Source organism: Cryptomeria japonica, chromosome 7 (genome assembly GCF_030272615.1).
Source record: "Cryptomeria japonica chromosome 7, Sugi_1.0, whole genome shotgun sequence".
In the NCBI taxonomy this organism is placed as follows: domain Eukaryota; kingdom Viridiplantae; phylum Streptophyta; class Pinopsida; order Cupressales; family Cupressaceae; genus Cryptomeria; species Cryptomeria japonica.
The window spans coordinates 456,288,585-456,316,432 of NC_081411.1; the positions used below are offsets into that span (position 1 = coordinate 456,288,585).

The following is a 27,848-nucleotide window of genomic DNA, read 5'->3' on the forward strand; positions in this document are numbered from 1 at the left end:
CGACAAATTAACTTTAATTATTCTATACAACCTGACAGCAACTTCATTTTTCTCAAGCAGTTCTAAAAGGGTTGAAAGTAATTGTCTTGATGGTTCAAATGCTCACATTTTTTCCCATACCAGAATCACCAATATGTTTCCTTATATCCTTAGATAAAATTCGTTGTGGATGCAGCCCAAAATATTGGAAGAAGGAGCTCGATGGAAAATCTTCTGTTACAATATTGTCCCAAAGAAACTTGTAGCACATCAGCTGAAGCCTGCTCAAATAATAAGATAGGAATTCAGAATTGCACCAGTATTATTAACTAATAACAAAATCATGCTGATATAAAAGTTACGCCAAGAATTTTTATTAAAAACCAAAATGCAGAAAATTCGCATCTCATCTAAAGAACTGCTATTCTAATATATATAGTTTTTTTTAAATCCTATGATGTTAAAAACTACAAGGATAAACAAGAAATTTCAATGACTATCACTTAGAGTTTCACTGTGGTCATCATAAAATTGCTATAAACAGATTGTGCCAAAAGACAGCCTTTTTCCCTTGCTGGTCACAAAATTGGCCTCTACGCAAAGCCTGAAACCCAAAGCCTATTATCAACAATGTTGGAAAAATAGCATCCTAGCAGCATTTAGACAAATCAAGCCACTCAATCTCACCTTGGGAATACTATTTGATTAACCTCCATATCAACATAAGCATCCAAAAGAGGGATGATGCCCCAAGAAGTCAGATATTTGCTTCTTATTTTTGCCACATTGGCAGATTTGAAATTGCATTCTTTTATTCTCAGATTTGGGTAATGTAATGATTCTTATATTTTTTAGATTCTGGTCTGAAATTTTTTGAGACATGCATATATAGAGGCAATATCTCCCACCTTCCCAATCACTTTATAACAATTAATTCCATTTTATATAGGGATATTCTTCTCTTGGTGTCTTTTGACACCACAGGCACGCATGCAGATATTTGAAAAAAAATGTTAAGTACCAACTCATGCTAGGTAGCTCAGTCCCCATCATAGAGCCAAAGATGCTTAAGCACCAGCACTCCACACCAAGAGATTGGTGCCATCTAATGCAGCTAGATCGGACAATCCGAAGTTGGTACAGAACACCAACACCTCCTACATATGTTCACATGCCACATTAAACCTTCATGTCACATCATACCAAACTCACAAACTAATATACATTGCTGTTGGATTTCTTTATCTCTTCTTGCACATCTCTAATTTTTCCAAAAGTGCTTCCACTAATAACACATCTAGATTTCCGCAATTTAGAGACTTGTCACCTCAGGTTCCTTGGGATACAAATAATTGCTTTATAGCAATTTTTATCATTCCAATTCCTGAAACAATTCCAATTCGGAACTCTCAGCTTTTGGTCTTTTTTCTTCTCAATAAGTGGCACTCAATGCTTGGAAAGCAATATCCAGTCTTGGTTTGGTGGAGACATGAAGTTTGGTGGGTTGTTTTGAGGGTTTCATGATTGACCGATGCATTTAATTCAATCATGAGGGTTTCATGGAGTGTTTTCATTGTGTCTTTCAATGGTATTGTTGGACAAGTTGTATGGAAAGTGAAACCCACATGCCATAGCTGGTCGAACTATACATTTTTCACTCACAAAGATTTTTAAAGGGAACTAAGTTCATGGTGTTGGCAAGTTTTGGAGTCCTCACACCTGGCCAACCCTATTTGGTGGGTATTTGTGACTATGCAAAAGAAAATCACTTAATATACTGGTTGTACCAGTCTGGCAGTCTTAGACGTTGGCATGACTATCTCAATTCGGAACGCTCAGCTTTTGGTCTCTTTTCTTCTCAATAAGTGGCACTCAATGCTTGGAAAGCAATATCCAGTCTTGGTTTGGTGGAGACATGAAGTTTGGTGGGTTATTTTGAGGGTTTCATTATTGACTGATACATTTAATTCAATCCCATTACATGTTGAGCATGACAAGATGCCTCTTCAGACCTAATATCTTTCTTTTAACACCATTTTGAAGGTGCACAGCGGTGCTGGGTGATTACTGAGTGATATAGTGGCCTCCAGATGATATCTTATGCATTTGCTCTATTTGGACCTGTTACAATTTAAATCAAAGCTTTAGGACGTTATCTATTTGACCTTGACAGCATTAGTTTCCAAAGAAATGCTTAGGCCTATCGCTCCAGCTGGGAGGATTATCCATGGTGATGGAATATCAATTTGATATTTTTTCTGGGCTATCTACACTAGCAAACTGTACAGCAGCTCTATAACCAGAATTTATAACACCAGAGATATCATTGGTTGCATGTTTATGTTGAGCTTTCATATTGTCAAAAAAACAAAAAAAATTAAATTGAGGGTGTTTATTACACAAATGCCATTTGAAGCAGCAAATGCCACCAATGATATCATTCAAACACTATTTGCATTTAACCTTCATTGTACTCAAAACTGATGTGCAATGTGTCCATGCAAAGTCTTTCTAACATGGCATTATGATCAAATCTGCAAAAGCATTTTAATTCAGTCCAGCTTGGCATCAAAGCATACAAGAAAGTTTGAAGGCATGAATAATTTTTTGGGAAAAATTGCATGTTTCATTTCAATTCCCTTCCGCATGGCATTTTGTTGTTCCAAGACAACTTATGCAGTTCAACTGTAACTAAATCAAAGCAAAACACATTAATATACCTATAATTTCTTTTCAAAGCATAAGTAACACTGAAACTTGATTTGGCATATTCTATAACATACCGAGCTTCTCACAAAACAGGACAGCCTCTTTGACATATTTTAAACTCACAAAATAGGACAGCTTCTTGGTCATTAGGGACTTCATCATTAGCTGCAGCATTTTCAGCTTCATAACATGAATCTCCATCCAACAATCTGTTAACCTTTTCCTCTTGTTTAACATCTTCAATTTTCATTTGCTCTTCCAATAGAAGCACATGAGTGCATTCAACACTGTCACTAGCTCCATAAGAAACATTAAGAGATTCATCATGCACAACCTCAAATATTGTTTTTTCTTCTTCTTGAATGTCAACCTCATCAATGGTAGGTGCATGCATCACCAAAGAGTCTTCACGAAGCACTGTCTCAAAGTTAGGTTTCAAAACACCAACTCCATCATTTGTCTTTGTATTAAAAATATTGTTTTCAGACTCTTCCTTATGTTTGGATTTTGAAAGAACCTTTACGAACCCCATTTTAATATCTAGATCCTTCATCAAATTAATCAATCCTTGCATTAACTCACAAATAGACTTATCTGTAGTAGACATTCTTCCAAACTCTGATATGCAACCAAAAAACCACGACCCAACAGGATGGCAAGGAGAACTTGTGCTCTGATCAATTTGAACACACAGGCTGGCAAAAAAACCAGCTCTGATACCACTGTAATATCCCAGTTATTTTTTTTTGTTTTTTAAGCCAATAATAATCATCCACAAACAGATAACCCGTTAAGGTTAGAAAGCATAAACTGAAAACTTGCTGGAAAATGCAACCCTTCCACTTTTTGATCACCAAGTGCCCAATGTGGGAAGGTGAGAGCATACGGTGTTGAGGGGATCGTTAGCTTCAAATAACTGAAAACAATACAATGCTTGGGCGGCAAGCCAGCCCCTTCTGCTTATCCAATGCGAATGCAAGAAACTTGGTGGTAAACCAGCCAAGAGAAACATACAAAGGCACAAATCACTCAACCGCGATATTTCAGCGGGAGGACTGAAATTACAAAACAATCTCAACTCAACCGCTTATGCAACAGGAGGACCATTACACTCAGACATCACTCGACCACTTATGCAGTGGGAGGACTGAATTACAATTTACTTGAAAATAGGCGGCAAGCCAGCCTCTTCCACTTTTCAGCAGGGTGAGAGTTACAAACCAGAATTGGTTAGTAGTACTACTACTTAACCTTACAATAATCAAGATAATGTGAGAAGAGATTAATGCTAAATATCCAAATAAGAACATGAAATTTCTGCTAACATCAAAATTTGCAGGCTAGAATTGCAAAACCAGCAACCTATGGATTCACTAAAAAGCTCATAGCATAAACTGAAAACTTGCTGGAAAATGCAACCCTTCCACTTTTTGATCACCAAGTGCCCAATGTGGGAAGGTGAGAGCATACGGTGTTGAGGGGATCGTTAGCTTCAAATAACTGAAAACAATACAATGCTTGGGTGGCAAGCCAACCCCTTCTGCTTATCCAATGCGAATGCAAGAAACTTGGTGGTAAACCAACCAAGAGAAACATACAAAGGCACAAATCACTCAACCGCGATATTTCAGCAGGAGGACTGAAATTACAAAACAATCTCAACTCAACCGCTTATGCAACAGGAGGACCATTACACTCAGACATCACTCGACCACTTATGCAGTGGGAGGACTGAATTACAATTTACTTGAAAATAGGCGGCAAGCCAGCCTCTTCCACTTTTCAGCAGGGTGAGAGTTACAAACCAAAATTGGTTAGTAGTACTACTACTTAACCTTACAATAATCAAGATAATGTGAGAAGAGATTAATGCTGAATATCCAAATAAGAACATGAAATTTCTGCTAACATCAAAATTTGCAGGCTAGAATTGCAAAACCAACAACCTATGGATTCACTAAAAAGCTCATAGCTCTCTCATTACTCACCCAATTCACCCAAAATCTGTTCTAAACAATTGCTATACCCACTACAATGAAAACAAACCCAAGGAAAGCCATCGAAACACCCATATTTATTTTGCACACTTCCCAATGCATTCACAAAACCCAACGCCTAACCTGGGAAGTTCGATTTGCAATATAAAAATCCACACTCATAATAAGATGCTAAAAACTTACAATATGCATCGCCAGTGGTAGGAAGGAAGGATGAGTTGGTACCCAGAATGATGGAATCGCCTGGTCAAAAGGTGTGAGCAAAATACACTTTCAGCAGTCCCGCGACCAGCAACCAAAAACCACTCCAATCCCAAATAGAACACTCCACAATCTGCAACTCACTCACCTACAGCACCGGGAATACATGGACACAGCTAGGTACTATCTTGCAAGTACAAAACTGAAACTTAGCTAGGAAGCCACACTTCGAAGCTCAGATTTTTCAATCGCCAATTCGGCAGCATAACGATGCAAATTCATTTGATATCAAATGAGAGGCCAAGCACCTGTATTTATAGATTTTTCCCTCTGAAATTCAAATGCAAATGGCGCCCAAAACCATTGAAATTCAATTTCATTTCATGTCATAGCCTCCCCTAGACATGGCGTTAATTTTCCCAAACTACCTAGGCAAAGTTCGAACTTTTTCCTAGGTGACAACAATGCGAAATAAAATAATATAAACATGAAATATTTCATCTTTCTCAATGCCACCTTTTTAATGCCACTGACTTAGGAAAATAACAATATTGCTAGAGATAGATATTTTTCCTAAGTTGCCCCATAACACAATTAATCAATAATAAAAATAATTAAATATCAAACCTTAGGATAAGGAATTAATATTTAATTAAATAACTTATAACTCCAATACTGATTAATACCAAAATCAAAGGATGAAGTTGTGTGATGAAGACCACTAAACTGTGTTGAGTCGGGACCCTATCCGAGACTGCTAAAAAAAGAAATGCTCAACACAACCACTTACTAAAAATAGTAAGTCAAGAAATACTGCTCCGAAAAACATAATCTTCGCACCCAGAGAAAGAGCTTGGAAAGCTCAGCAGAACTGCGTCAACCAAACAGCCAAACCCTAACTTACTAAAAATAGTAAGTTCTGACTTCACCAAAGAATCAAATGCATGTTATGCCACCCTAGAGTTCATGGAAAACCCAAAAGGAAACCATAAGCAGAACTGAAGAATCCCCTCCTGACAAACCCTAAAAAGCTCATGTAGAACTCCACAAAAGTTGGAAACCCTAACTCTCCTTTCCAAATAGCCTATAGGTCTCCAGAGTAGGCCAATGGACCACTGAATGCACATCACTGAGAAGGGGACATTACAACCACTACTAGGACATCTGTGCATAACTACTGGGGCATTTGTCTACTACTAATGGAGCTATCTACTATTGGCGCAAAGATGATTATGTATTGGACCACACTTTGAAATGACCACTTTTTGACCTTTGTGCACATAACGAATTCCACAGCGTGCATCATTACTACCCACAAGCCAAAACACAGCTTTAAGTAGTTAAGTCACATATGGAGAGAACCAAATAAAATCGTCAAAATCGGATGAACCGTTTAGGAGCTTAAGATGCACGAAGTTAGCTATGTCCACTACTGGCTCCTTTCCCCTAGCAGAACGAATATATCAAATAAATTCATATACATAGTGTAAATGATTGTTCAATTTACAATTCAATATGCAAGATGTATTCTTAATGTATTCTCTATATCTATGAAATTTTCTATCTCTATTATGAATTTGACTATCTTCTTTATTTGACAGGTGAGAGGAGTATTTTCGATTTCAATATCCTCTTCACAAATATCAAATGATATATATATGCAAGAGGGAGGATCAAGCAGTGCCTTGAACGGCCATGTCTTATAGACATGACCGATCAAGACACTACTTGATCGCACCCCTTGGCATGTATTATCAACCGGTGTTTAACTTATTACCAGCCCGATACTAACCGGGGTTCACGTAGCATTGTGTATATGTTAAACGGTATTTACGATGGGGTTGGCGTGGTATATTAACCGATGGGAATCGGTTTCTATGTTAATTGACACCGATCACTAACTAATGGTTATACATCCCAAGCGGTGCATACTTTGCCACCCGAAAGCACTTGATAATCATTTGTTTATTTCAAGGAACATATCCGATGTAAATCGGAATACATAGTTAACCCGAATAACCATTAGAGATCATCGATATTGATTTACTAAGTAGATTCGATATAGTTAGGAATGATTATCAGATGAATAATAGCTTGATATTTTTCTTGATGGTTTATCGATATGATAAATGATTCAATGAAAGACTTCATTTATCTCTCATTCAATCATTTATCTTACCAAAGCTATCATGCATTAACACTCCCTCTTAGCTAGGTATGATAAATGAGAGTAGTATATCAAACATCACAATTCAAATGATAGTTAGTATTCCTTCACACAATCTAACTTTCTAGGGAATCATATCACCTAATCACATGATATGAAGTATCACCTAAACACGTGATACAAGGTGTCAATCACATTAATCTTGTGGTGACAGGATATCACCTTAGCATGTGATATCAGTATTGCCTAAGCACACAATACTTAAGGATAATCATATGAGAAAATATTCAATTCTCATCTTTATCCAAGTTGTGGTAGGTGTACTAATATCTCATATAAATGTTTTACCACAACACAATCATGGCTCATCCATGACACACCAGAGATCCGACATGATAACTGGTTTGGACATTATAAGATCGTCACCTTATAATGTCTCCATACAAGTGTTCATTATCTTCAGAGATCGTCACCTCTTAGATATGAACTCAGGGGATAAAAATCCAAAGTGTCCTATCATGACAAAGAAGTTTACACATTAAACATCTTATTGATACGTAAATACAGATTACAAAGCAAATTACCTTTCTATCATACCTAAGCCTTTTCTGAAGTGATCAACCTTCACCCTGGAAAGAGGTTTGGTCAGAATATCTGTCGTTTGATCTCTTGTACAAACATATTCTAATTGAATTACATTTTTGTCTACCATATCTCGCACATAGTGGTATGGGATCTCAATATGCTTGGATTTGTCATGGAACACTGGGTTAACTGAAAATTTTATGCAGCTCTGGTTGTCACAATGTATAATAGTGGGTTTCATAGGTTCTCCAAACAATCCCACAAGCAACTTTCTAAGCCATACTGCCTCTCGAGCAGCCATAGAAGCTGCAATGTATTCTGCCTCGGTGGAGCTTTGAGCTACAAAGGACTGTTTCCTGCTAATCCAAGATATCATGGCTGAACCCAGACTGAAGCAACACCCTAAGGTGCTTTTCCTGTCAGTTACACTTCCAGCCCAATCTGAATCTATAAATCCATGTAGGTTTGTGTCAACTTTCTCATATTTGAGACCAAGGTTTAGAGTACCTTGTAGGTATCTCATGATGTGATTTACTGCAACCAGGTGTATCTCCTTAGGTTCACACATGAACTGGCTTCAGGCATTAACTATATAACAGATATTTGGTCTTGTATTCACCCGGTACATCAGGGACCCAATCATCTGTCTGTATTGAGTATAGTCAGTGGGTTGTGACTCTGTTGCTGCTTCTTTAAGTTTATGTAAATTGGTTTCCATAGGAGAGGTCATGGGCCTATAGTTTAGCATTCTGAATCTCTTCAATATATCCAAGGTATACTTTCCTTGGTTTAGTATAATGTTGTCAGAATTCTGCCATACTTCCAATCCTAGGAAGTAATGAAGGAGTCCTAAGTCCTTCATATCAAACTCTTTGGATAGATCTTTCTTGCATTGATCTATAAGATAATCATTTACTGTGATTAATAAGTCATCAACATATAAAACCAACTTTAGCATATTACCTTTATTTCTTTTGTAGTAGAAATTAGGATCTGCATCATTTTTAGAGAAGCCTAGTCCTGAGAGATAGGTGTCGATTCTTTCATACCAGGCCCTAGGAGCTTGTTTAAGCCCATAGAGAGCTTTCTTGAGTCTGCACACATGAGACTCTACATCATAAATTTCAAACCCTTCAGGTTGCTCTAGGTAGACTTCTTCTGAGATCTCACCATTTAGAAATGTTGTCTTAACATCCATCTGGTGTACTTTCCACCCCTTAGCTGCTGCAATGGATAGTACAGCTCTTACTGATGTATACCTGGCAACAGGTGCAAAAGTTTCTTCATAATCTATTCCTTCCCTTTGAGAGAAACTTCTAGCTACAAATCTAGCCTTGTGTTTTTCAATACTCCCGTCTACAGCATGTTTGATCTTAAAAAGCCATTTAGATGAAACAACAGATTTCTTAGTTGGCCTAGGAACAATCTCCCAAACATCATTTTTCATAATGGACTGATACTCTTCAGACATGGCATCCTTCCATACTTGATGTTCAAGAGCCTCTGATACATTGTTTGGTTCGGCTTTGGAGAGATCATGCATAAGGGCAACATAGCTAGTGAATTTGTTAGGCCTTTTGCTTTCCCTGAAGGAGCAACAAACTTCTGAGCTTCTGCTATAGTTTTGGTGGCCCATAGTGGTCTTTTCTTGAGATTTTCTCTAGGTGGACTTTGGGTTTCACTTATAGTTTCCTCAGAATTCTCCCTCTGAAGCTCAGGGGTAGGATCTCTATCTATGCTGGGGGTGGGGATATAGACTTCAGGGTCTAGAGAGCTTTGGGCTCTTTTGAAAGCTAAGGCTTCTTCAAAGATCACATCCCTGCTTAGTTCAATATTCTTTTGACCAGATATATAGATCTTGTAAGCCTTGGAGGTTTCACTATATCCTACAAAGATTCCCCTTTTTCCAGAAGGCTCTAATTTTAATCTTTTCTCGTTAGGTACATGAATATAGACAGGACATCCAAATATCCTAAGGTGGCTAATATCAGGTTTTGATTTAGTAAAGACTTCCTCGGCAGTCTTATCTTCAAGATGAGAGTGGGGACATCTGTTTTGAATATATACAACAGTGCTAGTTGCTTCTGCCCAAAGATTGATATTTAGATTCTGATCAAGAATCATAGCTTTGGCAGCTTCAACAATTGTCCTATTTTTCCTTTCAGCTATCCCATTTTGTTGAGGGTTATAAGGTATTGTTAACTCCCTCTTAATCCCTGATTTTTTACAAAATTCTTTAAATAATTCTGATGTGTATTTCCCCCCATTGTCAGTTCTTAGGGTTTTAATTTTATTTCCTGAGTAGTTCTCTGTTAGTGATTTGAATTCTTTAAACCTATTAAGGATCTCTTCTGATTCTTTACATTTCAGAAAGTAGATCCAAGTTTTCCTAGAGTAGTCATCAACAAATATTACATAATACAGAAATCCCCCCAATGAAGGTACGGACATAGGTCCACATACATCAGAATGAACTAACTCTAAAATTTTACTTGTTTTCCTAGTACTATTCTGAAAAAGCACCCTTAGTATTTTTACCTAGGGCACATCCTGTGCATGCCCCTGAATGATATTACTTTAACTTAGGTAGACCTGTGACAAGGTCTCACATTGATGATAAAGCTCTAAAATTTAGGTGGTCTAGTCTTCTATTCCAGATTTCGTTGGTATCTGTAGTCTCATGAATTAGGGCTAAGTTGGGCTCTGTACATAGCTCATACAAATAGCCTTGTCTTTGACCAATTGTTTTAGCTTTCTTGATGGATGAGTTCTTTGGCCAAGCCAATACTTTGTTGTCCATGAAGGTTACTCTGTATCCATTGTCCTCCAGTGTTGATATTGAGACTAGATTTCTCTTGATGCCTGGAACATATAGCACTCCTCTAAGTTGTAATGATACACCCGACTTTAGTTTGATGGTGCAGGTTCCAACTCCTTTGACTGGGTGTGTAGAATCATCTCCGATAGTTACTTCCTCGTCATTCTCCTCTTTCATGGAGTCTAGTACTTCTCTGAATCCTGTGATGTGTCTGGATGAGCCACTATCGGTCACCTAGGAGTTTACTTTGTTTGATGCTTGATTTGTGAGTGTTGAATAGAGTACATACTTCTCGGAGTCCTCTTCCCTTTTGGATTTTCCTGTTTTGGCAAATGTGGCTTGTTTAGCTCTTTCTCGACATTTGGCAACATAGTGCCCAAATTTGTCACATCTGTAACACTGAATCTGAGAGAGGTCCTTCTTGAAGAATTTCTTGCCGTGACGACCTTTTCTCTTCGTGAATTGCTGCTGCTTACCTTTCTTGTTTGAGTTCGTATTTAGAACTTGAAGGTCTTCATCTATATTCTTTTGTTTGATCCCTTTCTTATTTTGCCTTGATTCCTCTTGGAGACAGTCAGCCTTTAGCCTATCGAATTTTGGGAAGTTATCCCTTGCACTGATGCCTTGGACGAATGTTTCCCATATGCTAGGCAACCCATCTAGAGCAATGAGGGTTAATTCTTTGCTTTGGATCTCATATCCAAGGGTTGCCAGTTTATCCCTTAGGGCAGATATTCGCATGAAGTAGGCATTGACTGATTCTCCTTTCATCATGGCTATGTGATTTATTTCTCTTTTTAGGGCCAAGGTTCTACTGCCATTAGATACCTCAAAAGCATCTTCAAGTGCTTTGAACATGTTGAAGGTTGCTTCATGTTTTCTTATAATGGGCATAATGTTGTTCCTTACCCCATCAACTATGATTTTGATAGCCTTATCATTTCCTTCTCTCCAAATTGCTTTGTCAGGTTCCGTCTCAGGTTCTTCAATTTTAGTCTTTACAAATGATTCGACTTTATTTTCTTTTAGAATCATTTGAATTCTGAATTTCCATGCGGATAAGTCATCACCTCCTCCTAGTCTGTCTTCAAATCTAATAGCGCTAGCCATTGATAGGATTGTGATGTTGAATATATGCTTGATTTGAATTTTACGTAAAATGAGGTTCGATTTAACCTGGCTCTGATACCATGTAAATGATTGTTCAATTTACAATTCAATATGCAAGATGTATTCTTAATGTATTCTCTATATCTATGAAATTTTCTATCTCTATTATGAATCTGACTATCTTCTTTATTTGACAGGTGAGAGGAGTATTTTTATTTCAAAATCCTCTTCACAAATATCAAATGATATATATATGCAAAAGGGAGGATCAAGCGGTGCCTTGACCGGTCATGTCTTATGGACATGACCGATCAAGACACTACTTGATCGCACCCCTTGGCATGTATTATCAACCGGTGTTTAACTTATTACCAGCCCGATACTAATCGGGGTTCACGTAACATTGTGTATATGTTAAATATTTACGATGGGGTTGGCGTGGTATATTAACCGATGGGAATCGGTGTCTATGTTAATTGACACCGATCACTAACGAACGGTTATACATCCCAAGCAGTGCATACTTTGCCACCTGAAAGCACTTGATAATCATTTGTTTATTTCAAGGACCATATCCGATGTAAATCAGAATACATAGTTAACCCGAATAACCATTAGAGATCATAGATAATGATTTACTAAGTAGATTCGATATAGATAGGAATGATTATCAAATGAATAATAGCTTGATGTTTTTCTTGATGGTTTATCGATATGATAAATGATTGAATGAGAGACTTCATTTATCTCTCATTCAATCATTTATCTTACCGAAGCTATCATGCATTAACATATAGAAAGCAATGTGGTCAGTAAGAACTGAAATCAGAATTCCATTATTGTGAAGGATTTCTATGTGTGATTTCCTTCTTTTTGGGCACTTTCTGTGATTTCAGTCAATTCTCTTACAAATTGGCTACTCCTACACTGCTATTGCTCAGAAGTGAATGATGGAGGTAAAAAATGGGATATTAAATGCAGACACTGCTCTTATTCAGTTTCCATGACGATGGTGTCTATATGTATGAAATGTAGGCAGCAAAGTTTGCGTTCAATTGAACAAAAAGAATCTGATTGTGACTCCAAGGTGTTAGTTATATTTATAAAATTACAACAATACACAATGCGCAGCATATGTTTTTCACATAAAAAAGAGAAATGTCATAGACCATACCAAAGGTGTATCGGTACACCATTCTTATATTATTTATTATAGGCTGTAAGAATAAAGCTCTTTATAATGGACAATATGACACACAGGTCATCAAAAAAGAGATCTCTCTAATGTCCAAAAATGCAGATAAAGTCATTGTAATGACAGGGGTGGCCTTTGGCAACAACTAGTTAGATATTCCATATGAAAACACACAATATAATAAGAAGTCCAATCCCAGGCAGAGAACTTAGCAACTAGTGTTGGGCTTGAAGACTATGCCATTTGTCTTATTCATTTATTTATAATTTTTAAACACTATTGTCATGATAACATTATCATACTTTTCTACCTACATGTGATGTGAGCTGTTAAAATGACAACAGACGTTAGGTGGATGTAGTCATAGTCATGACAGAGGTGACTGGTGGCAACAACTTTTTAGAAATTCAATATGAGATCACAAAATATAAAAATCCATCCCCAGATACACAACGTGGCAACTAGTTATGGGCTTCAAGGCAATGACATTTGTCTAATTCAAATTCATAGACCACTGCCTTAAAGATCCATCCCCAGACACAGAACTTAGCAACTAATTTTGGGCTTCAAGGCAATGCCATTTGTCTCATTTTATTTTCATATAGTACTGCCATAATAAGATATTGTCATACTTATCTACCCACAGGTGCTGTGAACAGCTGAAAATGACAACACTGATTTGAATTAAAAGGAAAAAAAACAAAAAAAACAAAGGAACCTTAGTAATCATCTAGCATTGCATGAATAATTCTAAAAAATTCTTATGATGATTGGGTTTATGAGGAACTGTATAATTAAGAAATGCAATCTACTGCTACCTCTAACCAAACTTACTTGTGTAGAAAAACACATTGCAGAGCTATAGTGAAACAAATTACAAAACTGCCTTAAATATCATAAATACATGCCAAGCATTTGGAGATTATTGCAGTACTTGTAATCATACAATGCAAGAACTATGGTCAACATGTCAAATTTAAAATTTAATATCTGATGTAAGGCTTCAAATGTTACAAGCTTTCATCCAAAGATTTCTAGCTACAGATGTCAATCAGTTTGTGCAATTATAGAGAGGATTATCTTGTGTAATTTTTTGTTCCCCAAAAAACTGTTACTAGGCTTTTGTTTGTTATCTTGCCATTATCAAGGAAGTTCCATGTGTATATGGTGAAAAGTGAATAATGGAAACAACAATATTCAAAGACTAGCAAAGATCCAACCACAAAACCCTAGCCTAACAATGAAAATGATCCACCATACACAAATGAAGATACCTAAGACCATGCAAATAAACAAAATAAAACAAGATATACCATTCACATGTCTAATAGGGTTTCAATCTCCATTGTCTCCTATCTCCTATCTCCATTGATCTTGTTTGATATATTTGCTCTCAGATTTTATGTATGCACAAGAGCTCAACAAAGAATGGAAATGTGGTTGATAGCTTGATTGCAAGAAGGCTTGATTATGTCATTAGAGTTGATAATGAAGGAGAGTATCCTCTTATATAGAAGACACTGTAAGAAATGGAGGGATGAGATTAAAGGTGAAAAGGATAAATGGTCGTCTAGGATTAAAGGGTAGGTAGAGGAAATAAAACAATAATGAGAGGGTAGGTAGTGTAGGAATTAAGAGATGAATGACATGTGTCATCGGTAGAAAAGGCTAATAAATTAATTAAATAAATAAAGATTTATTTAATTAAAAGAGGAAGTGGGATCAATTAAATAAATAAAATATTTATTTAATTTAGGAAAAGGACAATTTAAATAAATAAAAGTATTTATTTAAATTAAAAAAAGGCTAGAAAGGGCTAAAGTGAATTAATTAAATAAATAGTTAATTAATAGAAGAATTAGGATCAAATAATTAAATAAATAAAAAATATTTATTTAATGCGACAAGACAATTTTAGGTGTCTACACCATGTTACCTTGTTCGGTTTGATTTTCATTTATAGAAATGTTTTGTATTTTTGAATGCTATGGGAGAAAGTTAAAAAAACATGGGAAGGAGAGAAATGCAAATATTTGGTTATGTTCGGGCTTGTAGTTGGCAAAATTGCCTTAATAATAAATAATGTTTTGTTAGTATACTTGGTAGTGTAATTAATTGTTCCCGAGAGGTTGTGGCAATTGCTGACGGTTGGCAGACTTAACCAATCGTTAGACACTATATATACTCTCATGGTTGTATCGAGAAGGATATATAGAATTGTACACATTACATTTGATAATAAAAAATATTAAATATTTATGCCATGTGTTGCGCTGAATGTTGTTAATTAGTATTATTTCTGGTATGTTTCTGTTTCTGTATTCTGTTTACTCTGTGTAATCAAGTAAGTTCCCTTTGGGAGTAAACAAGGTTCAGTTTAGTAAATATATCATTTCTCTGCCATTTTTTCTTGGAATTGGGTTGGAAAAGAGTTATGTATATCGTTATTGTTACATGAGAATGTATATTATTGAAAAGAAAAAATATAGTTATCATTTTTTTACATTGAACACCAAAATTTCTAGAGAATAAAGAAAAGACCAACCTATTCTAGGCAGTCTGACTCCACATCCCAGCACCTTTCTTCACATGCTAGCACCTTTCTTCATGTCCCTACTCGTAGTTGTAATGTCCCCATTGTTTTGCCCCGTAGGGTATGTTTCAAAACACCACAGAATGGGAACAAAACAGAATAGTACACATGCACGAAATCTAGAGAACTCAAAAATGTATATCCATTAATGCCAACATTACAATGTATCTTTAGAATAACATCAGTATAACATAACACAGCACAATCATATCCAGAGATTGGGGTACACGGATATATATACACGGGGTGTCGACCGGTTGTCGGTGCCAACCGTCGACCAACCGCCGACTCCTAAACATTTACTAACAAATCCTAATTTGCCCAACAACATCATCCCGCCCCCCCCCCCCCCAAAAAAAAAGAGAGTCGTCTCCGGACGACACACAACAAAATGGAGAAACAACTAGATAGAAGAAATCAAGGAGCCAGGGGTTTAGAGGTCATCCCTGATGAAGGAGGAGTCGGTGGGACTGATGTAGCCAACTACTCCCACAACTGGCGAACCTGCTGCGTCCTATACTAGAGGTCCCTCTCAAGTAACAGGTGTCGCTCCCTCGAAGTCTTCACCATGAGCACCGCCTCCGTGACTTATGTTTCTTGTCCAACTCCTCCAAAACTGAAGTGAGGCGAGTCTCTACTGCTGCTCGTGTAGCCGCCTCTTGTGCCAATTTCGCCTTTGCCTGGACCAACTCCTCCAATGCCGTCACCCGAGCCCTCTGCTGTAGGAGCTCCTCCTCAATGGTATGCAGTTGAGTGGCTAGCTCCTCCCGAGCTGTAATGGCTGCCACCCGCTCTGCCTCCGCCCTAGATGCCGAAAGTTGTGCACGTCGGAGCTCATAGTAGCCGTCTCGAAATGCCTGCTCCACCTGCCGGAACAACAAGTATGTCCCACTCTCGCCAGTCGGCTCCTTGCACCTCCACTCCTCCATCATGGCAGGTATCTCTACTGCAGGCCATCCCCTCGAATCAAAATACCTGGCAAACTCCACTGCACATCCCCCAATGGCGAATGCAAGCATATTCTCCACTGCAGTTTGTCCAAGAGCCAATTCCTAAATTCAAGCCGCCATCCGCCGTGCACTGGCTTCCACAACTGCCAAGGCAACCATCCTTTGTGCACTGGCCTCCATCTCTGCCAGAAACTGCTCAACAATTTTTTGTCGAGTCAACATGATTTATATTAGGTAAAAATTGTAATGTCTTTTCAAAAAAATCACAATTTTTGCAATTTTTTGGCAATTAATGCTTCTATGCATGTGGGTATTGAGAATGTAGATGTCCAAACCTTTTTGGCATCATCATTTGATTTAGCATTCCAAACCTCAATGGTGTTAACATTGTTTTGAAATGGTATTTGAACAAAGTACCAAGACTCCATTTATGTAATGTTCCCTTTTTTCACAATATTATTTCTTGAGCTTTTGGCCAATATTCAAGTTTTCCTATAAGCTTCTAGTGATGCTAGATAGAACTCCAAACTTCTTGGAGAATGCAGGTTCAATATTTCTTCATCTCCATCGGTGGATTTGAGCTCAAAAAGTATTCTAGATTGCAATGACACATTCAAAAGCGTTTTTGAACTCCCAAGGTGTTCTCCAAACTTCTTGGAGGGCACGCCTATTTTAAGGAAGTCCCCGGGTTGGCACCAGTCTTCATCCCACTGCCTCAATTTCTTCCTATTATGTTCAAACTTGGTTTCCAATGCTTCAAGAGTGCTTTCCATTAGATTGGAATATTTGAAATATGCACTAAAGTTCTAATGTTAATTTTATATTACTTTACTTAAATGTTATAATTTTATAAAGTCACGTTATGTCCTTCTAAAGTGGATGCCTAAGAGAAGGGGACTAACACATGAGACATTTTAATATTTCAAAAAGTGTTTTGGGTGGGAAATGTACTATTTTAAATTTTAAATTGGATTATTTTCCCTCCAAAGTAATAAAAGGAGGTCTTGGGCTCTCATTTGGACATGGAATAGAATATACATAACAAAATGTTGTCAGATTGAACTTGCGAGTTCTTCCAAGGATCAATTAAGTATGGAAACCCTCATTTCATTACTGGTTTCAGATCCTGAAGATGATCCCTAGCTGGTTGGAGTGATTCTGCTTCAAGAATCACCATTGTTATTCATAGTACTTGCTGATTGGGGTCTCAAAATGAGAATTTTTTAAGTGTTTTGATTGCAGATTTCTGGTGAATGATTTAAAATTGAATTTTAGTGCTTTGGATGTGAGTTTGATGAATTTTTAGCATTGCTTTTGCTGTCCATACCATATGGAGATTTGCCCATGTGCTCTTGCTAGGAAATGATGAAGTTCATTGTGTTGGCATCTACTGATGCTTCCCATACCTGGCCAACCCTATTTGGAGGGATTTTTGACTAATTGTGAGAATATACAAATTACTGGAGTAGGTCATACCATATTGGTAGGCACTTGGAGATGTGGCGTGGCATTTTATAGGATGAATGCCTAGGGTTTGTGAGCCTGATCACCATTACTGTGCCGTCCAAGTCAAAAATATCAATGGCAATTATTATCAAGGTGAACAAACAGTTTTATGAAGAGTTGGATGTTGTTAGGTGCCAGCTGTACTATAGAACAGGATTTCCTGAGCAAGGCATGGGAATCCTAAGAGAAAAGCACCTACCTATAGGGGGTTTTATTCGTCTGTTTGGTGGCACCTTAGAGATTAGGAGTTGTTGGCAGGAGCTTGGGAATGAGTTTAAAGCTGTTGGAGTCATATTACATGCTATGCTGGGAGGTGAAACATAATTTCAGGCTTGCAAGCTAAATGTCCCTTACCATTTTAATGATGTTTGATATCGCTGAATCTAATTCCTGATGTTGGAGTTCATCTGGATGTAAATATAGTTGCAAGGAGTGTGGGGTGACTTTAGTGGCTTTTCTGAACCTGCAGTGATATTATTCCAGACCTGTAATGTAATTTTCAGTTGTATAGACTTGCTCAGATTTACATATCAGATCAGTCTTTCCTGAAAACAGCAAGTTGTAAGGTGAATAGAGGTATGATTTTGAGTGTTACTTCAATTTTCATTCCATTGGATGTAGTTTTTGGCTTTGGGAAGCTTGCTGGGTGTGTTTTATAAGCTATTGCACACCTGCAACTTACTATTTATTTGATTATTGGTGAGTGATGGAGGTTATTTGAATTATATATTTCCGTTGCTATCATTTGGAAGCATTCTAGGATTCTTCGTAGGAGTGTTTGTTGAGTTTCCTAGCTACCCAGGACCTGCAATTTCCTAACAGCAGACCTGTAACATCAACAACAGCAGTTTAGACTGAGTTTCCAGTCCTTTCATGATGACACTGGCTTATGGTTTGAGGTACCTTCGTTGTGATTGCATTTTATTTTTTGAAATGATTTATCAAAGCTCTGGGTAATGTTTTCTACCAGTCACTTTGTAACAAGAGTTAAAGAACATGGAAATTTCATATCAGAACTTTAATGACAGCAAGCACCATTATTTGCATGTTCATGATTGTGATTTATTTTGACAAAAAAAAAAAGAAAAAAATTAGGGGTGGTTATTACAATCTATTACTTGCACACCAATTCCTAGGGCCTACATCATTCTTTGTTACTGTACTTAAGACATTGAGCTAAAATCATCATGGACATGTCAGGTTTAGAACTAAATGTGGATCAAAACCAGTCACATAACAAGCCCTTGAGTATGCATGGCAAGTACCATATACAGATTGCTTTTCTTTCTGTTATTCTATGACAAGTTATTTAGGACAGTTTTCTCATATTTTTATATCATTATGGCCTATCTTCAAATAAGCAGGCATATCCATGATGATTTTCTTTCTTTATCGAATTTTTTACGAAAAGGATTCCAAAAATGTACCAAAACATGTGTAATGCATTAAAACAGTAACACATTCTGCTAGTTTCATTTATTTGACATCTTTGTCTTACTTTTCCCTGTACTTATCAATGAATAATCAGAATTTCTTTCTCCTTTAAGGTTGTGAAAATCATGTATGTCTTAATTACCTGTCGTAGGAGCCAATTTTCCTCCTAACTGTGTAGTTGTATGTTTGAAGTTTTCCTGATGTGGCAGTTACTCAACAAAGCATTGTTCCTCTTGATGAAATAGTAGCTTATTTCCTTATTTCCTAAGACATAGAAAGTGTCTTCGAATAATAAAAAATGGATTGTCTACATGTTCCTTCATGCAAGGTCTTTTGGAAAGAGCCCTCAAATATAAGTTACGTGTATAAAGTTCAACTAATAATATGTGGGGAGTGTAATCCATGTCATTTCTATAGCATTCTTACGCAAGCTTGCATAATAAGACACAAGTAGACTCATCTATCACAAAATCCAAAAGAGTAAGTTTATATTGATCTAGCCATTGCCAAGCACAAACAAGGTTAGAATACATACAAAAATAAGAAAAATTTTGTAACTGTGAATAAGAACACACATGTATTATTCACAGAAATGGTCAAGAGTTGCTCTCAACTACTAGTGAAAGAAAAACATCTTCAAGAAAAACACAGGATACATAAGAATTACCTTCCATTTCGTTTTTGAGGTTCAGAAGGCAATGCAGCTTGACTACGAGTTTTAGTGTCAACCATAATGGGCTGTTTGATTCCACTTAGCTCACACATGCGAACTTCATCAATCACTCCAATAAGCCAGACACCTTCAACCAGCCCAATTCTGTAAAGATAGACATTCCTTAGATCATTACTCCAAACATGGATAACATCATATTTTAGAAAAAATGTGTAATTTTCATTAATATTCCCCAATTCAATTAGATTTCTATCGCTATTAAGATTCTAATGGATCATTTCAGAGTATGAAAACCCACAGGATCTTCACATAAGTAAAAATTATAGAAAGGAACTCAAGTAATATAGGAAACTGTCGTCTACCCAATTTTATGATCAGATGACATTTTCCATAGATGATAGAAAGAGAAGATACTGCTCTACATATACGCCATTGGAGTCACATGAATATAACACAGAGAGGAACATTTTCACTGGATGGTATCCTACTTCAAGAGAGCAGGGTGGAGATAAACAACAATACTTAAGAATATCATAAAGTGGATGACAGAAGTTAGAACAGTGCCTACAATTATGATGATATAATGATTCTATTGAGAGAAGTAGGATTATTGCATCTCATCAGTCAATCAAAACCAAAGACAGAAGTTTGCTCCTGTTTATGTGAGCCAAACATAAGAAGCCAGCATAGTTTGAATCAGGATTGACCCTGGTTCTAATGCAAGATAAATTAGAAGCCTAGGTTCCAAAGCAAGAGAAATCAGAAGCATGCATCATACTGAAAGAAAAAATTTTACACCCAAAGCAATTTTCAAGTTGTTTGCTTGAAGCATGAAATATATGGATTATCAAAGATTGACATTCCATCTGATTTTTAATACAAAAACACTTGTTTTCACACATAAGACAATAGAGTCAAGGTCCTCCCTATGATCCTGGCAAGTTTATCGCAACCTCAATACCAAGCATCTTAATTAAGAATAATTCCGATTCAATGATGGCAATCACTCATTCTCATGCATGTAATACGCCATATAAACTACTAGATCAAGCATATTAGTAATTAAATGAATCACGTACATGACGTAAAATCACTTGGCTGTAAAAATGCATACATTTGCAAAAAGATATGAGTGTCCCATCCTAATAAATGATGGGGTTCAAAAAATATTTGCTTCAACTCTAAACAATACAGATTCCATATGCCATAATTTTCAATCTGTGCACTTCATATGCCAATCACAAGAATCCACATAAAGTAAAGAGAGAATTCTAGAGCCCCACCATTCAGCATTAGAATGTTAAAGACAGTTTGATACTAGTGCCTCCTAAATACAAATTGCATAGTTAATGTGGATTTGAACGAACCAAACATGGTTATTTTCTGCACAGTAAATGAATGGGATTGCATTGTGCTTGGAATCATAACTAGTGCATGGGTATCGAAAATCTACATGCACACGAAAAATTAAGAACTAGTGTCTCACTCGACATGAGACCCCATCATGGTTTAGAGATGCATCCTTTTTATTACAAATCCTAACATATTTCCTTACATAAAGGATCTTAAAAATTACTCTAGTCAAACCTCATGTTATCCACTTATCTGTGTAATCCTGAAACATAATAGCATTAAAAGGAGAGTTGCCAATATTAAAAAGTGGCGTATCTAGCTTTGGCTAGAAATAATCGTTTAGACTCCATGGTTATGTGAGGATAATTTAATATGATTGAGAAAAGGTTAACAAAGCATGTCGTTTACCTTTTATGTGGAAAGGTATAAAGGAATACCCTCATCCGAATTTTGGAAGAAAAATTTATTTGGCTGACACTCAATGGTATAAAAATTTATATAACAAAACATTTTGGCACACTATATGCAAGTATTAAGGGCTAAAGATGAATTCTATGCAAGATTGGATAAACTACATAACGATCTAGACTGAATAAATTCCACTATGATCTAGAATATTTGATACTCAGTGCTACACTGCAGTAAATGTTACGCCCCTAAAAATATCTACCACAATCCATTCTTAATGATTGCAAATTTTCGTCTCCCTTTAACCTGCCACTTAAAGATGAATAATGAAGCTTTGCTATTGTTGAATCCCCAACTTGCATCCCAATAAATCATAAAGATTTATCTGATTCTTATGCTTAGAGCTGCTGGAAGGTAGACCAATGAACAAGAAACACCTTCAATTGTGTTTCCCTCTGCACTTCAGGCTCTACAAAACCTAGGTGGGTTTCCTTGAATGAAACAAAGTGTAGGTATGCAACAGATCTATGATTCAATGCCTAGCAAATTAACTCTCATACACTTATGATAGGCATTTGTGAATTGGATCTTAAAAATGCAAGCTCCTTGTGATCAATTTTCTTTAGGTTTGAGAATTTCAAACAAACAAGGAAATACAAAATGGTTGATTTAATAATTATCATTTTAAGATCAATTCTCAAGCTATAGGAGAAACTGGACTGATTGGTACCTATTAAGGGTGACAAAGTCAATACACATTCATTCATAACAATAAATATACTTTGATGGTCAATCTAGAATTATCAACTTGTAATAATTCAACCTACAAAGGGCTAACAATTTGATCCTACTTCAAGAACCGTTTTATAATATCACTATTATTTTCAATGAAAGTAATTATAATGTTGCCCGAACAAAACTGACAATGAAGATACACAGGTGCAGAAAATGTGCCCTGATGAACAACACAATACTTAATTGTTTTTCTCAAAATAATACTGAATCACAAACTGGAGACAACAGTCACTGAAAGCATGTTTTCATATACGCTCAGATCATAGTATGTATAGTTATCATAGAAAATTGAAGTTTTTGACTATGTAACCAAAAAAATAAAAGATAGAAACAATCAATTTGTTGCCCAAAGTCTCACTTTAAATCCCCTTTTAAAGACAAAAAGGAAAGCACATGTCATTGTGAAGAGAAGTTGTCTTCAGCTTGAACAAACAACACTAGGTATGTAAATGGGGCATTCTCTATCATTACTACATGCTATAGTTCAAATCTGTAGTGAAATTATAAATTTTTCTATTATTTCATTCATGTGGACACCAATTCCAAGTTATGGCATGAAATCATGCATTGCATGCCTCAAACTGCATTTTGGAGTGTTCACAGCACTTGTTGGTAGCGAAAAACACCTTTCTAGAGAAATTGCAGAAATTAGTACCCTTCTACACAATTGCGGAAATTTTGATGGTAGTTGGAATTGCAGAAATTTTTACGGTACTTGAAATTGCAGGAATTTGGGGGTACTTGGTATTGCAGAAATTTGGGGGTAATGTAGATATATCCTTGTTAAGGTCAAAATTCTGCAATGAAGGACGTGGTGGAAAGTTGAGGAAATTCAAGGGTCATGTGGATATTGTGCAGATTTAGGGGTATAGTGAATATATCCCTAATGGGGTGGAAAATCCACCATAGGGGAATATCGCAGCACACAAGGAATCTCCGCAATTATATATTGTTGTGACCTTTTCACAAATTCACCCCATTGCAAATGGGGACCCCCTTTTTATGCCAATAGTTTTAGGTCTCAGGCAGTCAAGCTGCAATCTGATCTCTCTTTAGGTTAGAATGAAGTCGTTGTAGCTCTCAATGCTCAGGTGATGAAAGAGTTAAGATGATCATTTCATTTGATCATCACCATGCAACCTTCAGGTTAGAACATGGGAGATAGGAGAGGTGAGTTTAAGTATGATGGCCAGTCAATTGAGATGAAGTGTTTGGTGAGAAGTGATCAAGGACCAAGCAATGATGAAGATGCCTTGATGATGATGAGGTTGCTTTAGAGAATGAGGATAGGGAAGTCTTGAAATGGATAGGATAAGTGTTGGACTCGGCAAAATTGAATAAGGCATTCACTTCTACTTCATGGCTAAAACCTCGTCCATCATGCTCGCTTCCATTTCATGGCCAAAAGTCCGACCATCATGCTTACTTCCACTTGGCCACCAAAAGTCCGGCCATCTTGAGGTCACTTCCATTTCATGCTCAAAACCCTAGCTTAGTTGCACATACCCCTTCACTTGCTAAGATCCATGCTTGGTAGAAGTTGAATACTTCAAGAGTTTTGAAAGACAATGATGAGTAATGCCGATGAAGTCTACTTAGCAAGGGAAGATAAGAATGCGTTGAAAAGTTGATTGAACAAGTGATACTAATGTTGAAGGAGAAGTTGCCACTTCCAGTACATCCCCAAAAGCCCGACCTATTTTAAGTAACTTCCACTTGCACCCTAAAACCTCGACCATCCTATCACTGTAGCTTAGCCTTCAAAAGTCTGGCCTTCATTGCACACTTCCGATACACCTTCAAAACCCTGGCCACCTTCATGCCACTTCCACTTGGCCTTCCAAAGACCAGCCATCTACCTTGCATCACATCTAGTGCCCCCCTAAAAGTTCGGACTTCCTCACAACATTTCCACTTGGCCTCCAAATCCACAGCCAGTGATGACAAGCAACATGTATTAAGCGCTAAAAGGGAGAAGGATAAGTCAGCATTCACATAGCCGTTTTAATTCAAAATATGAAAAAACAAAAACAAGTCGGCTTTTTGTAGGATTTGAATCATTGCAAACAATTAAATGAAAGGTTGCAAATCATGAAATGACAAGTCGGTTGTGTAGGGAGTTGAACCACCAAGGGTCAAGCCTCTTGGGGTAGCGCCTATAAGGAATTGATGATCATTTCATTTGATCATCAACATGTTGTGAGATATTCACACATCACCCCATTGCGAATGGGGACCCCCACTTCTTCACTTTCTAAGTTAGTTGTCTTAGCTTAGTTATTGGTAGTTGTCGAGTCTGTGCTATTAACCTTTTACATGTAGTTGCTCAAAAGCTGGTCAAATCTCTTTCTTTGAGATGAAGTGAGGTTCATCATTTCCTCATCCCTCCAAAGCCTTCGACCTGCTTCTCCCAACACTGTCAGTGGGTGCCCAAACCCGAGCACACCCATTTCCACTCCTCACCATTGCCATCACCATTTCACCCTTCCATTTCCACCTTCTCTCTCTTCATCTCATAGCCCTTCCATCTTCTCTACTTTCCACGTCCTTCCACTTCCTCTACCTCCCTACCTTCACCTATACCTTCACCTACCTAACCCTCTTCCCATCTTACCTATACCTCCTTACCCTTCACCTACATTTACACTTACCTATACCTCCCTACCCTTCACCTACACTCATACCTACATCCTTTACCCTTCATCTCACACCCTTTACCCTTCTACTTCCCTTAGCCTACCCTTTCCCTTACCTACCACTCTACCTCCTACCCCTATCCTATCCTAACCCACCTTCCATTTCCTACCCTTTCCCTTACCTACCACCCTACCCCCCTTTACCCTTTTTACTACCCCTTATACCTCGCGTTCCATTTTACTCCCCATATATCCTAACTCCTTTCACCAACCCCTTTTACCTCCCACATCCCAAACCTCCTTACCCCTCGTATCTCCTACCTTCATCATCCACGCCCTTATGTCTCCCTTTCCCCAACATATCATTCCTCTTCTTTCCCCACGTAGCAGCTTCCCTTACCACTTCCCTCACATTCCTCTCACACATGCTGGGCCCCACAAAATCTGAAATGGAGATTTTAAAAGCTTGTTTTAAGGCATAGTATTTCCTTTGACTTCCTTTACCACCGTAGCCTTGATTGGGCCCCACCAAACTCTAAGGTGAAGGAAAAAGTTTTTAAGACACATTTTATTTTCATTTTTTTAAAAGGAAAGCAGCCAACTCACAACTTCATAAATTGACCTATATGAGCGGGCTTCATAAATTAAACCACATGAGCGGACTTCAAGATTTGATACACATGAGCGAACTTCATGTTTGAACCTAGATGAGCAAACTTCAGGGATTAAGATAGATGACCGAATTCTCTCAATAGTCTAATAGTAAGTCGGCCAGCTTGAAAGGATTTACTAATTTAATTTTATTACACTAAGTCGGCCTATATGGGAAAATACACAATCTTCCCCTAATCGCCTATAAGAGGAAGCTCAAGCAATCATTTCAAACACCAATCATATCCAACTCCTCTTTCTAATCAGCGAACTTCAGGAGCAGATTAGCGAATTTTATCAGCGAGGCAGTGAGTTCAATCATCATCTAGAGCGAATTCAGTCAAGCATCGACATCAAATCTGATCCAGAAGCAGCGACTCCAATCAATAGTGACAGCAAAATTCACAAAGGAAGAAGCGAATTCATCAAGGAGACAACAAATTTGCTCAAACCAAGGAACGACCTCCTCTATAGATGCCCTTGTTAAACCTGCAAATCACATGAAATCACATAATTACGTCAAACCAGGAGATTATAATAGAAGGAATATCATGTGTTTAATGCTTGCTTGTTTGTTATGCAAGAGATGAAGAAAGAAATCAAGGAGATCACATTGGAGGAGGAAAGAAACAAGTTGCTCGAGGATCAAATTTCAACATCAAGATTAAGATGCAAGGAAGATATCCTCAAGGAAACTTCATAGACAAATACAAGAAGGTGATTGCACAAGATGCATTGATTTACACAAAGGCATGATCCACAACATCAACGACAGGAAGGGAGTCACAAGAGAAGGAATTACGAAGGAGAGAGATAGTGGTGACATCAAAAGTTCATTTTAAGGCAACTTCAATACTTCAAAAGAATCAAAACTAAGATCTACACCTTGCACCTTCATGATTGAAGTCCTCAAGAGGATTGTTTCAAAAGAGTTAATCAAAGTTAGAAGATCATCATCATCATCGTTAAAGCTGGATAATGTTGAGTATCAAGAAATATTCCTTCATGATGATCTATCAAGCCTACAAGTAAAAGTTAAAAGGTGGAATCCTAGTCGTCATCCCAGTGACTACTCACCAATCAGAGGGGTTCCACCTCAACATGTCTTGATTCAATGAACCTGACTCGTCCATGAGGGCACAAACTTTGACGCACCTACCCTTATTATCCTAAGTTACCGGTTCGGGTTCGGATTCGGGTACGGATTCGCGGGTTCGGCAATTTTTTTTTTCTTGGGTACGGGTACGAGTTCGTCCGTACATATATACATATATTAATTATAAATTTATATATATACACATATATTATATATATTTTCAATATATACAATCCATAAAAAAATAATTTTTTATTGTTTTTTGACCCGTGGGCCCCGTTTTTGGGAACCCATGGGCCTAGGTTCACCCGGATCCTCCTGGGTTCGACCTGGGTTCCACCCGGGTCCTTCCCAGGTGGTCGGGTTCCCTGTGGGTGCTCGCAGGACCCACAGGGAATCCGGCCACCTGAGAAGGACCCGGGTGGAACCCAAGTCGAACCCAAGCAGGACCAGGACCGGGCACGAACCAGGACTCGGACCCAAGCCAAAACCACAAGAACCGATAACTTAGTTATTATCTATTGGTCATGCCAAAGTATTGTAATCATTTCATTGGACAAATTGAGTTTGTTGTAACAAACCCTAATTAGAGCTTTCATTGTAAAATCTCAACCATTGAATCTCAAATTGATCTCAGCCATTGAATTGTATTGAGAGCACTATAAAAGGCTCAAGCTCTTCATTTGAAAGCGTTAATAGTGAACAATTAGCAAATAGATAGTTTTAGAAGAATAGCTAAATTAGAATAGAAGTTAGATTAGGAGAAGGCAAAGATTGTTGCCAAACCTTGTTGTAAAGAACAATTGATTTCATTGAAGTTACGGTGAATTTGATTTGTTACTTCAACAACTCGCATGATCTTTACTTCTCAATTTAATTTCATGTTGATTAGATTGAATGGAAGAAATTGTTGAATGTATTTGTGTGGAATCTGTTTTGTCCATACCACTAGCCTCTTACTGATTGTAAGTGTGCCTTGCATGGTCAACTGG

At 37.4% G+C, this 27,848-nt stretch overlaps 1 protein-coding gene across 2 annotated transcripts in view; it reads right to left on the minus strand.

Moving 5' to 3' along the window:
- The window catches only part of LOC131065707 (exonuclease V, chloroplastic), a 146,088-nt gene that overhangs the window by 41,725 nt on the left and 76,515 nt on the right, over nucleotides 1-27,848 (minus strand). For both annotated transcript variants that reach the window (XM_058000301.2, XM_059209275.1), the window contains exons 4-5: nucleotides 19,912-20,061; nucleotides 107-260 (exon numbers count right to left, since the gene is read on the minus strand). In XM_058000301.2, the coding sequence (XP_057856284.2) occupies nucleotides 107-260; nucleotides 19,912-20,061 (304 nt within the window). The remainder of the gene's footprint in view (nucleotides 1-106; nucleotides 261-19,911; nucleotides 20,062-27,848) is intronic.